This window comes from Strigops habroptila, chromosome 6 (genome assembly GCF_004027225.2).
Source record: "Strigops habroptila isolate Jane chromosome 6, bStrHab1.2.pri, whole genome shotgun sequence".
Taxonomy (NCBI): domain Eukaryota; kingdom Metazoa; phylum Chordata; class Aves; order Psittaciformes; family Psittacidae; genus Strigops; species Strigops habroptila.
The window spans coordinates 9,903,113-9,916,531 of record NC_044282.2 but is presented as its reverse complement, the minus strand read 5'-3'; the positions used below and the strand labels follow the sequence as shown (position 1 = coordinate 9,916,531).

The following is a 13,419-nucleotide window of genomic DNA, read 5'->3' as shown; positions in this document are numbered from 1 at the left end:
ATTTGTAGACAGTTAGGGGACAAAGTAAGGTCTTTCCTTCCCAGGAACCAATATTAAAAACATAAATGGAGGGGGAAAAAAAAAAAAAAAAGGGACTGGAACCTCTTTGCAGTAGCAGGACCTCCTTTTTGCTAAATGAACATATATACCAACATGTATACTAACAGAGAAACCCATAGCAAAATTTTCATTAAATAATTCCAGTGTTGTCATCATGGGGGATGGTCTCAAAACATTTAACATCACAGCCTACATTACCAATTTGATTTTTTACTATGCTTTGAGTAACGATCAGGGGAAGGGGGCAGGGGAGAAAGCAAGCCCAAAGTTACCTAGTCAATGTTAGAACACAAAGGGCACGTGGAAGCTTCAGTCATGCAAAGCTTTGCATGCTACCTTTGCAAACTGCACAAAGTGCATTAATAATGAGCAGAGAGAACATGCCTCTACATGTGGTCTTGCTAAATCAAGGCTTTTAATTGTTTGACTGAAGGCAATGCTCATAGTGGTCTTGAAAAACATGAGATCTTATGGGTACAGAGTATCCTGAGTTACACCTCCAATGCCTGGGGCACCAGAAGCTACTATGTCAGGGCAATCATGTCTCTCCCAGTAAGAAAACTCAGGGACTGATGTGTTCCTTACAACGTTTTCCACATTAAAAGATTTTCAGAAGAGCACCTACAGCTACCCAATATACTTACAAACCACATGTAATGTGATTGCTAATGATAAAAAAGTTTCCCTATCTAAACAAAAACGCTTTTCATGAGCATCACTTGCCAGCCTAGAGGACTCAGAAGTGAAGCAGATTTAAATTGCACAAGTGAAGCATTTTAACACCCCTCAGTGAAGAAAAAATAAAAAACATCAATGAGCGACACAATCCTATGTCAGAATCTATTGTTCCTATTTTATTAATTATAAATTGTTTTAAATTAATAAATCTAACAAACTTCTACTAACATCTAAACAAAAAAACCCAAAAACAAACCAACTCTATATGGAAGCATGCCAACTTAATCCTGTGGCTAATCCCCATCACTACTAATGTAGACTTTGTCCATTTGTCACCTTTGGATCATTGAACAAAGTTCAAGGATTTACAGGACACATGCACTATCCAGTGATCACTACTACAGAAATCTTTTCCGTCACACACATCCAGCATGCACACTTGGAAGAAGTTAGTTTCCAAAGAACTGTATATCGCTTAATGGAAAACATATTTAAAATAATAGAAAATGGCTCACTGATTAATTATTAACTCAATTCTCCTTATTTAATTGAAAAAGATTTGGTAGAGAATAACTGCAGGACTACATAGTCTTTCATGCTTCCAATATAAGATAATTCAAATCTGGCAGTTTCAGAGGAAGAAAGCAATACTGTTATAGGCTCAACTCCTCCTCTCTCTCACCACACTCCTCCCTTCCTTCAAGAAGAGGAACTCCATGAATATGGCTTTCTTCCATACACAAAGATATAAAGATGTTGAATGCTCCAGGATGTGGCATGAGTACATCCAGCCAATAGCACCACAAATCTTATTGCAAGAGTAAATGTACCAGCCAATCATTAGAATGTTAGTGAGCAAAAAGATTCATCAGTGACATCAGACAACAACGTTCATGGGCTGTGATGGTATATTTAAAATAAAGATACAGGAAAAGCAAGAGGTACAGCTTTGTTTCTGGCTTTGCAAGGCAGATGGAAAAGAATACATGAAACTAGTAAAAAAATGCCAGGTTTTCTAAAGGGCAAACTGAATTTGTTTAAAACAAGTTTTAAGTAAAAGGTCCTGCTTCAATTTTCAATGAGTGACACTTTAAAGAATTATATATGAAGGCTTCTGTTATTCATGAGGGGATAAATCTGAACAGCAGACTGACCTGAAGAATAATGATCAGGATTCAAATCTTCTACCTTTAGAAAATAAGGTAATTAATGCTCCTTCCATTGTGTTGCAATCATTAAAATCACACATTTTCTTAATTAACAATACACATAATGTAAGTACAATTAAGGGAACAAATTATTGTATATGCTGAATCTACCTCATTAAAATGCAATTATATGGAAAACATTGTGTTTAAAATGCAGATGAAAAAACAATGGAAAAGAATGCAGGAGTGTTTATTATCTGTATTTCTTAAACCCACAAAGTTATCTCTTGCCTATCACATGTTTGTTCATCTTTCAGCTCCTGTAGGATTTATTTCATTCATCTGTATTTCACTGGAGTGCACTAGATGAAATTTTTATTAATACATACTGTTTTGAGGCAAATTTCAAGATGCTGATTGATTTTGATGTCGGTATCATATAAGCCATTTAAATTCTTTTTCCTAAATTTTTCTCCTAGTAGTTCTATAGGCCAACAAAAATAGATACAATGCATTTTTATCATATCCTGCACCCGTTCAAGCAAGAAAATGAGTATTATAAGAAAAAACATACTCACAATGATATTTTATATGACAAAAAATTGACTTAATGTCAAAATATTTATTATACAGATCTGAAAATTACAAGCCGATATTCTTTTTCTATCTATAGAAGGCTTTGTAGCTCTACAATTCTGGGACTGATATTGATGAACATGTCACTTAAACTAATATTTACAATGTTCTATAATTCCACAGAAACATAAATGCATTTATATGATTCACACAGAGCAATATAATCACAAACACTTCTTTTTCAGCCTTACCTCACCCAGGCCTAAAATAAATCTGTTTTTCACTGCAGATCAAATTGTGATTCTACAAAATAGGTGATCTTCAGATATCTCTAATGCCAAGCAAGCACACTGTGTCTTTAAAATTAAACAGTCCCAATTTATGTATCTGAAGGAAAAAGATTTAATCTCAGAGTTTCCCAGGTATTTTCCTCAAAAAGCCAAACTCTTGAACACAGTGCTGCCCTTGGTGCCTGATGCTCATTAGCAGGAAGTGTTTCAGTGAACAAGTGTGGGGCTAACAATGATTCTTCTGATTCAGAATGTACATACAAAAGACCTTTTGACTTCACAATGTTTACAAGTTTTATTGACTTACGGCCAAAAAAAAAAATAAAAATAATATCAATAGTGGCATACGTACATAAGCTAGTCAAAGCAATAATGAGGGGAATTTTTGCAAAGCTGCCTGTAGGACCAACTCTGATCCCTTTCCACTGCCTGCAGTCTGTGTCTATTCCCAGCAGTGTTTCTCCTCCTGTTTTTTATGCAAGTCAACACTGATGGAGTATCTTTGGATTTATTTTGGAGTACTGATACTTTTTAGGGATTGGGGGTTGGTTATCAAAGGTAAAAAATTAGTCCTCTGCTCCATTTTAATCCAGCTAACAGCACAGTGTCACTAACATTCACAGAAAACTCAAGTTTCTGAATTGAGAAAACAGCAATATGTAAATACCTGAATAATGCTTTAGGCAGAGGCTTTGAAAATACATATTATGCATACGTTTTCTTGGCAGGCTGTGAAAACTCACAACTCATGGAAGTATTCACTATATTTAAATACTAGATTAGTTGCCTTGATATGATACAATTTACTAGTCTGAAAGAAAAAGTATGTTACTGCTGTTTACTAAATTCCTTTGTTAATATAAGCTAGAGATTCAAAGAGCTTTGCCTTGAAAGGGAGGTGGTTAAGATCTCTAATGTCACACCTTTACAAGAATTGTTCTCTCATACTAAATCTTCTAAACTAAGAATTACATCTTCTAAAATAAGATCAATGTGTACACTTCTGCAAAAATAAAGTTGATCATTAAGAGAATCTTCCATGTTAAAATTTATTACTTTAATTACTGCTATGAATTTCCTTTCTCTAGGATTTATTTTCTGACAACAATTAAACTTCAGAATCTTCTAAAAGAAAGAGATTATTGAGAATTTTTGCATCAGTTCCTACACATCCAGATTTCTCAGCCACAAACGAGTGGCTGAGACAGCCTCCAGTGTTCTTTTATCAACCAATACTGGCTGCTTGAGAGACCTCCTGATTCTAAATAAGTACAAATCTGCACTGAAATTGAAAGTTGAACTGACAGCTTGAAAATCTTTCAATACACAAAGTAGGAAATGCCTATACACTTTGCTTTTCTATTCTTATCTCCAATTTCTTGCGTGAAGTTTTTCTTTAATAATTATCAATATTATTAAAACAAAAAAATAGTTTAAAAGGACCTTTAAGAGAATAAATCTCATCCTAGAAGCATGCAATAGCTGCAATTAAAGGAATACCACATAAGTTTCTGTGAAACTACTGAAGAATCATCCTAGGCCAAGATACTTCTGCACTGAACACACTCTAGGGAGCATTCTTTATAGACTGAGAGATATTGATTATTCAAAACCATATCTAGCTTCCCTATGTTTTCCCTTTGATTTCTATTGCATGCACACAACTTTCCAGAGTGGGCAAGCTTGAAAAGGAAAGTTCACCTCACAGCCTTTGCAGGACTGCTGGGCTACATCAAAAGGAGTGTGTCCAGCAGGTCAAGGGAGGTGATTATGCCCCTTTACTCCGCTCTCGTGAGACCCCACCTGGACTACTGCATTCAGCCCTGGGACTCCCAACACAAGAGGGACATGAAGCTGTTGGAGCAATTCCAGAGGAGAGCCACAAAGATGATCAGAGGGCTAGAGCAACTCTCCTGTGAAGAGAAGGTTGAGAGAGTTGGGCTTGTTCAGCCTGGAGAAGAGAAGGCTCAGGGGAGACCTTAGAGCAGCTAAGTCTAAGTGCCTAAAGGGAGCCTACAAAAAAGCTGGAGAGGGATTTTTTTACAAAGGCATGTAATGACAGAACAAGGGGGCGTGGCTTTAAATTGAATTAGCATAGATTTAGATTACATATTGGGGGAAAAAAAAAAAACTTTACTGTAAGGGCAGTGAGACGCCAGAATAGGTTGCCCAGAAAAGCTGTGGCTGGCCCATCCCTGGCAGTGTTCAAGGCCAGGTCAGATGGGACGTTGAGCAACCTGGTCGAGTGTGAGGCATCCCTGCCTGTGGCAGGGGGGTTGGAAGTAGATGGTCTTTAAGGTCCCTTCCAACCCAAACAATTCTATGACCAGAAAATGCAATATTAAACTTTAAAAGCATAATAGATATGCTTGTGTGCTTTGGATTAAGCAGACTGTGGAAATACCTATGTACTTAAAGTCTTAAATGTAGTTACACAGCTAGTAACCAAAATAATTTTAACTCACTGAAGCACAGTATATACATGCACAAAAACGTAGTTCTAAATTGCAGAGTTGCTCAACATCAAAGTAAGCAAATTTGTAACTCTTTCGAACAACAAAAGTGGGTTACAGGACCTCAGAGTATAACCTGAAAGTTAAGTGGATCTGAATTTCAGCACTCAGCTCTGGGTGAGCCACATGTACAAATAACAAAGTATATAGCTGTGTAGATCTGTGAACGATTAAAAGAATGTGGGGTTGGCTGTGTTACTGGTATTAAGTCTAGCAGAAAGAAATGTTTCTATACAAATGTTTCACAAAACTGTTCATTTTTTCAATGCTGCAGTTACCATAAACATTTAAATAGTCTATTTCTACATAGCAGCAACGAGTTTTGCTCTTTCTAATTAACTTTCTAAATTTTCAGATCTGTTAAGCATCTGATAGTATTGGATCTAACTGCTGCTGAATTTGGTATTCTGATGGAATTTGCTCAAGGAGCAAACCAACTACACAAGGCAAGGTTCACTTTACAGAACACAGACGTCTGCAATCCGCAGCACTCACAGAAATGTTCATGGAACTTGTTTTCAAAAGGTATTTAAAATAAACTGTAATACCTCTCATATTCAGATAATATAGCCTAGGGTTTCTTTTAAGCCTGAACACTTTAAACAATATAGCAAGCATGATGAATTTCAGAATCACCCAGAATTCTGGTATCACTTTAATACAGAACTTCGAATAACTGTAAGAATAAAAATTCTCATTGTGCAGGCAGTAGAATTAGTCATAATAAAAGGCTTTTATGTGCCAATTCTCTATTATTTGGAAAAAACATTTGTACAGCAAGCCCCACATGCTCCTGAGAAGCCATTTAATCAGTAAGTAAACACACTTTTACATTATTTGTGGTATACAAAGGCTCATATTAAAATCCCTAGAATTTTATCTTCCTTTCTTTTACAGCAAATGCAAAGAAAGCGCGGGGGGGGGGGGGGGCGCGGAGGAAACATGGGTTTCTAAGAATTAAAAGAAAAAAAAAAAGTATCACTGAGATTCCAAAAGTCCCTGAAGAAGACAAGGTTCTACTGAAAATATTTAACTGTTTTAAAAATCTTGACTTTGCCTGATTACTGCTTAATTATTATGATATCTAGCACTTTTATGAGTAGGTTTCCACACTGAAAATACTACTAAATCTTTTCTTAAAATCTGGCAGTTTGGCTGCATTTTCACTCGGTTTTTGACTTTGTCAGTGTGCAGCAGTAAACATCATTACCACAGTGAACCCTAAAGCTCATCTTCTTAGCCATGTAACAATATTTTTTTTACATGATTACAGATTAGCTTGTTACATTGCTCATATGTGTACTTACAGATACTTCTGTTGCTTCAGGGTATAGGCCTCGTTAAAAAATATTGTAAGCATTCACCACAACTTCAACACATGTTCCATGTATTTGTGTACCACCAGCCTCTGTCTTACAGCATGGGAGTCAACCACGTACACGATCAGATTGAATAATTCAGTTTTGCCTATACCTTATAAGCGTTCTTAGTACCATTGTAGGAGAAATCTGTTCTTTTACGTTACAAAGATAGAATACAATCTAAAGTAAACTATAATTTTAAAACTGTAAAACATCTCACTTTCCCTTATCCTAACTCAATCAATGGGAGTTCTGTCAAGCTTTCTATAAAATCAGTATAATCCTTAATGAAAAATAATATCTTGTTTTTCAAATCTCATCTTGGGACTTCTCATTCCTATCCAACTAGCGATTTCCTCCAAAGCAGCATTAAAAACTTCTGATTTGTATGACAAAATCACGTATCTTTCAACTTCAAATTCTGCCACTGTTCATCTCCTCCATGCTCATCCTTATCAGCAAATTACACTGTATCTTATGGTTATTCATACATAGGTATGAAATAATTTTACTGTGATATCAAAGTAAAAATACAGCTGCAGAAAGCTAACGTCACAGTACTTAATCAATTGGGCTATATCTTGCCAAGCAAGGTTATGAAATTTTTCCATACTATGAAGTACAATCCAGCAGATCTTCTACTTCAACTGCATAGAATATGTTAATAACAAAAATGTGAATTCAAGGATTTATATATTCAAACTTGAAAAAAATCAGAATCCAATTTCTATGTTAAAATATTATAAAGCACTTAATATTACAAAACATAAGCATGACAGTGCGAGCATAATTTAAATGTTACTTTCATTCTAGAAATATTTGGAATTAAATGGTACTTTCCTTCTCAAAATAGTTTTTGGTGAATTGGGGATAATTACGCCAACTCTTTAAAAATAATTTTAAGTACAGGAAGACTAGATAAACCAAATTCCAATATAAGCATGGTAAAAAATACTTTGTTTATTTTAGTACTGTGGGAGGTTTTTTGTGCATGCGCTACAATGGCTGTGCCGCACGTTTTTTTACAATCAACTAGGTGAAATAACAACATGCAATTTCTGTTACTGCTTATATCATAATATATCCATTTACAGGTAATAAGATTAGATTCATCACCATTTCCATTTTGCAGGTCATTTTTCATTTAATCTTCTTACATTAAAAAAGAGCGAATTTCACCTTCATGCATAATAAAAACCAAACATTGTTATCTTATCAGAAGCAACACAACCAAGCATGTTCTATCCTATTTAGTTAATGTGATCAGAGAATAAAAAATGTGCATCTTACCTCAGCCCAAAGATATGTGACTGCTCATAACTGAATAAGGAATGAATTTTAGCTTCTGAGTTCAAAATTATAAGCCTGTCAATGATATCCTGCCAAAAGACAACAAATGTTAAAAACCTGATGTATGATTTCATATTTTATGCATATAACAGTTTCATAGGGATGTTTACTATAAAATGAAACCTACTATTGAACACACATTGGAATTATTTCTGTCCACCATAACTGTAAATGGCAAAAAGAAACCACACAGAAGGTTAGTGGGTGAGGGGAAATCTGTTAAAAAAAAAAAAAAAAAAAAAAATCACTCCACAAAAAGATCCTAGCATATCAAGTATCCTAGTTCTCATTTAGTATTAATCCACAACAAAAATGTTAAACTGTTTTTTCTATGTTTGAAATGTGCATACATCTATTTTAGTGAAAAGAACAGCAAATCCTTTAGTATAATACCCTTTCTAACACTAGTTAGTACTACATGCTTCAAAACACAGCCACTTATTCTCAGCGTAGCAATGCTTGGCTTGGCTTGGATGTTGAGGCTTACATCTTTTATCCTACAGCATCTCATGTAATAGACAATGATCTGTGGCTGCTTCCCACTTCTTCCACAAATCCAACCTAATTATCTTCCGCTCTGGTTCACTGCATATTGAAACTGCTTCTGAAGAAATAATTTCATTAAAAGACTAAGAAATGCATAAAAACATTCACTGATGTTATCATCTCAGACACAGATTGCTATGTTACGGTCAGCAGAAACAAGCTACAAAATCCCTATGGGTTTTATATAATCTGGATTAAATCCAAACTTTTATTTTCTCTACGTTTAAGAAGTATAGTTTCAGAGACTTCTGAGGGAGTAGGTATTCAACTAGTTAGATCAACGAGCCATATCAATATGATATGAGAGAAAAGTAAGGATCCATTCTTTCATGAAATCAACCACAGCTCTGGCTTTTGACAGAGAGAAAAGTAAACTCTACAAGTAAAACTCTCAGGAAGAGAAAAAAAAAATAACCTAGTACTTGTCAAAGTAAACTGTCTTGAAAAAATGCATTCTTATTTAGAATACAGTGAAACTGTATTTTCCCTATTAGATTTTTTGGGTGGCAGCTGTGAAAACTGCACTTTTTCCACATAGTATGTTCACAATAAAATCCACATTAAAACAATTCAACTCAGACCTCAGGGCTGTTGATAAAATTGGTAATAAAAGCAATTGATTTGTTTGGGGCTTTTTAGATATTTGCGCGTACAAAAAGTTAAATGCCAAAGGCTATTTCTCTGGTGACAACATCCTCCTCTCATCTATACATCAAAGCTTGGAGCCTGCAAAAGATACGAGACTACTGAGAAAGTAGACCAAGCTCTGATCTGGGCTATCAGGAAGGAAGATAGCAAACAGGGTCCAACACAAGGTCCAGTAAGAAAAATGTGCAGACAGGTCTGCACTGCTCAACTACAGAGCACAGTTTAAATATTACAGGTAGGATGCCATCTACTTTGACTACCTAAGACACACCATCTAAAAATAAGATTCTCCATATTCACGGGGGGGGCGCGAATTTCACCCACTTTGGCATGCCTTCCAAAGCTACAGATCTGCAGGGTACCTTCCAAGCTAGATTCCCTTGTATATACGTACTGTAGAACCTCTCAAAGGAAGAGTGGAGGAAGGGAGAGGGACCCTGATTTATCTGCTCCATTTTCTAAAACATAGCAAGCAGAGCCAAAAAAAAACCAAAAAGAACCAAACAACCCACCCACACACAAAAAAAAAAAAAAAAACCAAACCAAAAAGCCAAAAAACCAACCAAACAAACAAAAAACAAAACTAACCCACAATCACCCCAACAAAACAAAACCAAACCAACAACAAAAAAACACCCTAACAACCCAAGATGGTATATATTAAGAAAAAATTTCCTACGGGCACAAAACAAAAACCTGATTAGTCAACAGTTGAAAGTAGTAAAAGCTCAACTGATAATCTGTTCAGTCAATGATGCAAGTAATGCAAGTAGTTAGCCAAAAATATAAAGGAGGAAGAAAGGTTTAAATCCTGTGTATTTAAGAAATAAAGGGCATACAAAGACGATGAAGTTCTGCGTGCTATCAAATATAGTTCAGCATAAATATTAAAAGTCAGATTCTGTGGCAATGTGACATGATTCACAAGTACAGAAAAATTAAGTACACAAAGCAATTAGGTCTTCTAACCAAATCTTCTAGTGGCACTGAAATTGCTTTTACTTTGCTTTTTAACCATAGTCACATCTGGTCAAATCTTCTATCTTTAGCTTTCTGCAATCGTTGCCCAAAAATATGGCTATAAGATATCTATACATCTGCTTAACCCCAGAAGTTTTCTGAGTATTTAGACTTAGCCATTAGATGCTAAACTAACATTAGAGGAACTATTTCCCTTCTGTTGGTTACATAATCTTGGATGCCCAGTTTAGGGTTACAGAAGCCACTGCTGCACAGAAGTTAGTGAGACAACCCCCATCCAAAACATCTGTAACTGTCAGGGAACTTTGAATAACTATATCAGTATTGCTATTTCTAGAAACTGACAGAAATCCATCAAAATATTGAAGTGCCTCAAAAGCCAAAACAACATAGGCTTTCAACAGTCAGAAAAATTATTGCTTAAACTCTACCCCGATCTGAAAGCTCCGAAATATGTGTCACTTTCAACATAGATATATATGCCCTGCCCCCAGTGCCTCAGAAAACTTGATGACTGAAGAGAACTATCCATTGGCGGACATAACAACATTAAAATGAAATTCATCATCCAATTTCCTCCTGAAATCATCAAAACAGTATTACATAAAAGAACTACAAAATCCCTTCCAAACATACACTACCATGGTATACTCTGCCTAAACAACTTCAACTAACATAAATCCAGAGCTTGTGCTAAACAAACACTTTAACACAGCAGCAATTCAAAGTGCTAGCTCATTAGAAAAAAAAACAAACAAACAAACATGATTTTAACTGCCACTCAAGGTCACAGATCAAATTTTATACTATCTTTAGGATTTCAAAATGAAAATTTAGGTTAATGTGAAGTGATATGTGCATATACTGCCCTCATGCTGTATATAATACAAAATGCAGAAAAATTCAAAATCTTTCAGTAAGAAGAAAAAGCATATTCTATTACTATAGTAACATTTTCTCAGGAAAAACATCTTCATAGAAATATTGATTTTTCTCTCAAAATAAACTGTACTTACAATAATATCTGTAGGTACTTCACGGAATGAATACATTGGCTTATTTGGTATATCTTGTTTACTCAGGAGCTCAAAAACTGCAGGGTAAGTGAGCAAGTTTATCAAAGACAGAAAAGACTAGAAAAGGAAAAAAAGGGGGGGGGGGGGGTAAAATGAATTAGTTAAATCTAACCAAGTAAATATTAACAATTATTTGCCATTTACTTTCAGTTTGCTCTTATCCTTCTTTACAGGCTGAACTTGACATAAACAGAGCTGCCCAAAAAGAGACTGCAAACGCTGGCAGGTGTCTATATAATCTACAAGGGCAGTAATGTCTGTGAAATATGTACTATTTATCAAATTGTACAAGAAATTTTGAAAATTATAGTATTTTCATAACCACGTAATTTTAAAATCTAGAGACACAGCATACTCTAAAACACGTCACCCTCCCTGATCTAACTACAGTAATCAGAGACATGAACTAATAGCCAGTATTTTAAGAATTTCACTTTTGTCAAGATTGTTATTATTTTATATTGACTTTAATGGATCCTTGGCACTGTGACCTGCCATGAAACAAAAGAATCCTTTCAATCAGTCATCCTTTGACTAGTGTATTATACTAATTTTGTCCCACGTGTCAAGAAGCAGGTATAGTTGCAATAAAAATTTACAAAAAGGTATGTGTATCCTATCTGAAATACATCACTGTTTTTCCATGCCAATACAGAATATTAAGTCATTTCTCACCTTCTGACAGCTTTGGTCAATAGGGTCAATGGGAGTAGGTTTGGGTTGGGTTATCCTCAAATCATCTTTTCCACACTCCAGAAGAGCCCACAATTCAGTTACAAGTGCCTTTATAAAGCCTAAACAAATTTTTTTTTCTAATCATGAAAATGACAAGAATACCAGAAAAACAATTTTCATACTAAAAACATTTTACACACCAAGTCTAACTCGGATTCTCAAATATTCTCTACCTTGTAGACTAAAGTTTCACAAGACAGACTGCCTGAGGGGTACTTTCCCTGCTATTCTCAGTCCTTTGTCAAGCTACCTCCTTATATTAAATCTATACTATACAGCAACAGTTTGCAAAGACTATTATACTAGAGTAGGATGAAATTTATACATCTTCCACATATATGAGCTGCTGACCTTCCTTAACAAGTCAACTGCTACAGATCAAGGCTTAGCTAGCATTGTCTCTGTGGTTTAAAAAAAATACAGATATAGTATAACTCATTAATAAATGAAAACATATCACAATGAAAAGTTAAGGACTGAAACAAATCTTTTTAAGAGAAGCAGTACTAGCTGACTTTATAATGTTATCTTTTAAAACACAAAAGAAAGGTTTGGAGATTTCAGAGTTAGATGACTATCCTAAGTTATGTGCTTAATACAAACTTCACTTATATTAAACAACCTCCTTTCAGGGTTGAAATACAATGCTGATTATTTGTCTTTGATGCCAAGGGCCATACGAAGCAAATTGGCTGAGAACCATAAATAAGATAGATCGGTTATTCCTCAAGTAGATCTGCTCCCTGCTTTCTGAAAGATTCCAGAGGTGTAAATAACCAATAAGCAATTAGTTTCCTTGACTGGCAGAATTTGCCTGCATTTCTGAGTCTTTCCGTCAAGTCATTTTAATTACACACCTAGACTTTCCATCAAGTCATTTTAATTACACTTCTAGATACTTAAAGAGAATCTTGGCAACTTTTATACCTCACAGACTTCCTTAGCAACTTAAGATAGTAGCTTTACTTCATTGGTAAGATTCTAGTTTTAACATAACAACTACCTAGACCACTGAGTGGTATGGCAACAGTTGAGGTATCCGGAAATGAATCTGAAGGGACTTTGTGGTATGGGCTGACATATGAGAAGAACTGTCAATTCAGACAATCTGAATTCTATCTCACTATTGCGTAAGAGCACCAACGACATTCAGGCCTTCGCAGTTTCTCACTCTTTGAGCACTCAGTAACCATGGAAAAGTACATATAAATTACAGAAATCAACAGTTATCAATTCTGATCTGTAGATCAGTAAGAAGCACTTGCAAATTGTACGCAACTTTTTTTTTTTTTTTTAACAGATATAAATGCCTTCATGCACATACAGGAAATTTCTGGAAATCCAAACCAATGGAGTAAAGAATTTGATTAACTTAAGGAAATAAAAAAGACAAACCAAAACAAAACAAATACAACCCTGCATGAAGATAAGTGGATGACTTATAAGTTGGAAAGAAT

General features: G+C 35.1%; 1 protein-coding gene across 4 annotated transcripts in view; it reads right to left on the bottom strand.

Moving 5' to 3' along the window:
• TBC1D32 (TBC1 domain family member 32) overlaps positions 1-13,419 on the bottom strand; it is an 84,645-nt gene that overhangs the window by 41,856 nt on the left and 29,370 nt on the right. For all 4 annotated transcript variants that reach the window (XM_030489814.1, XM_030489815.1, XM_030489817.1 and 1 more), the window contains 3 exons: positions 11,903-12,021; positions 11,168-11,284; positions 7,917-8,005 (listed from right to left, as the gene is read on the bottom strand). In XM_030489814.1, coding sequence (XP_030345674.1) covers positions 7,917-8,005; positions 11,168-11,284; positions 11,903-12,021 — 325 coding nt within the window. The remainder of the gene's footprint in view (positions 1-7,916; positions 8,006-11,167; positions 11,285-11,902; positions 12,022-13,419) is intronic.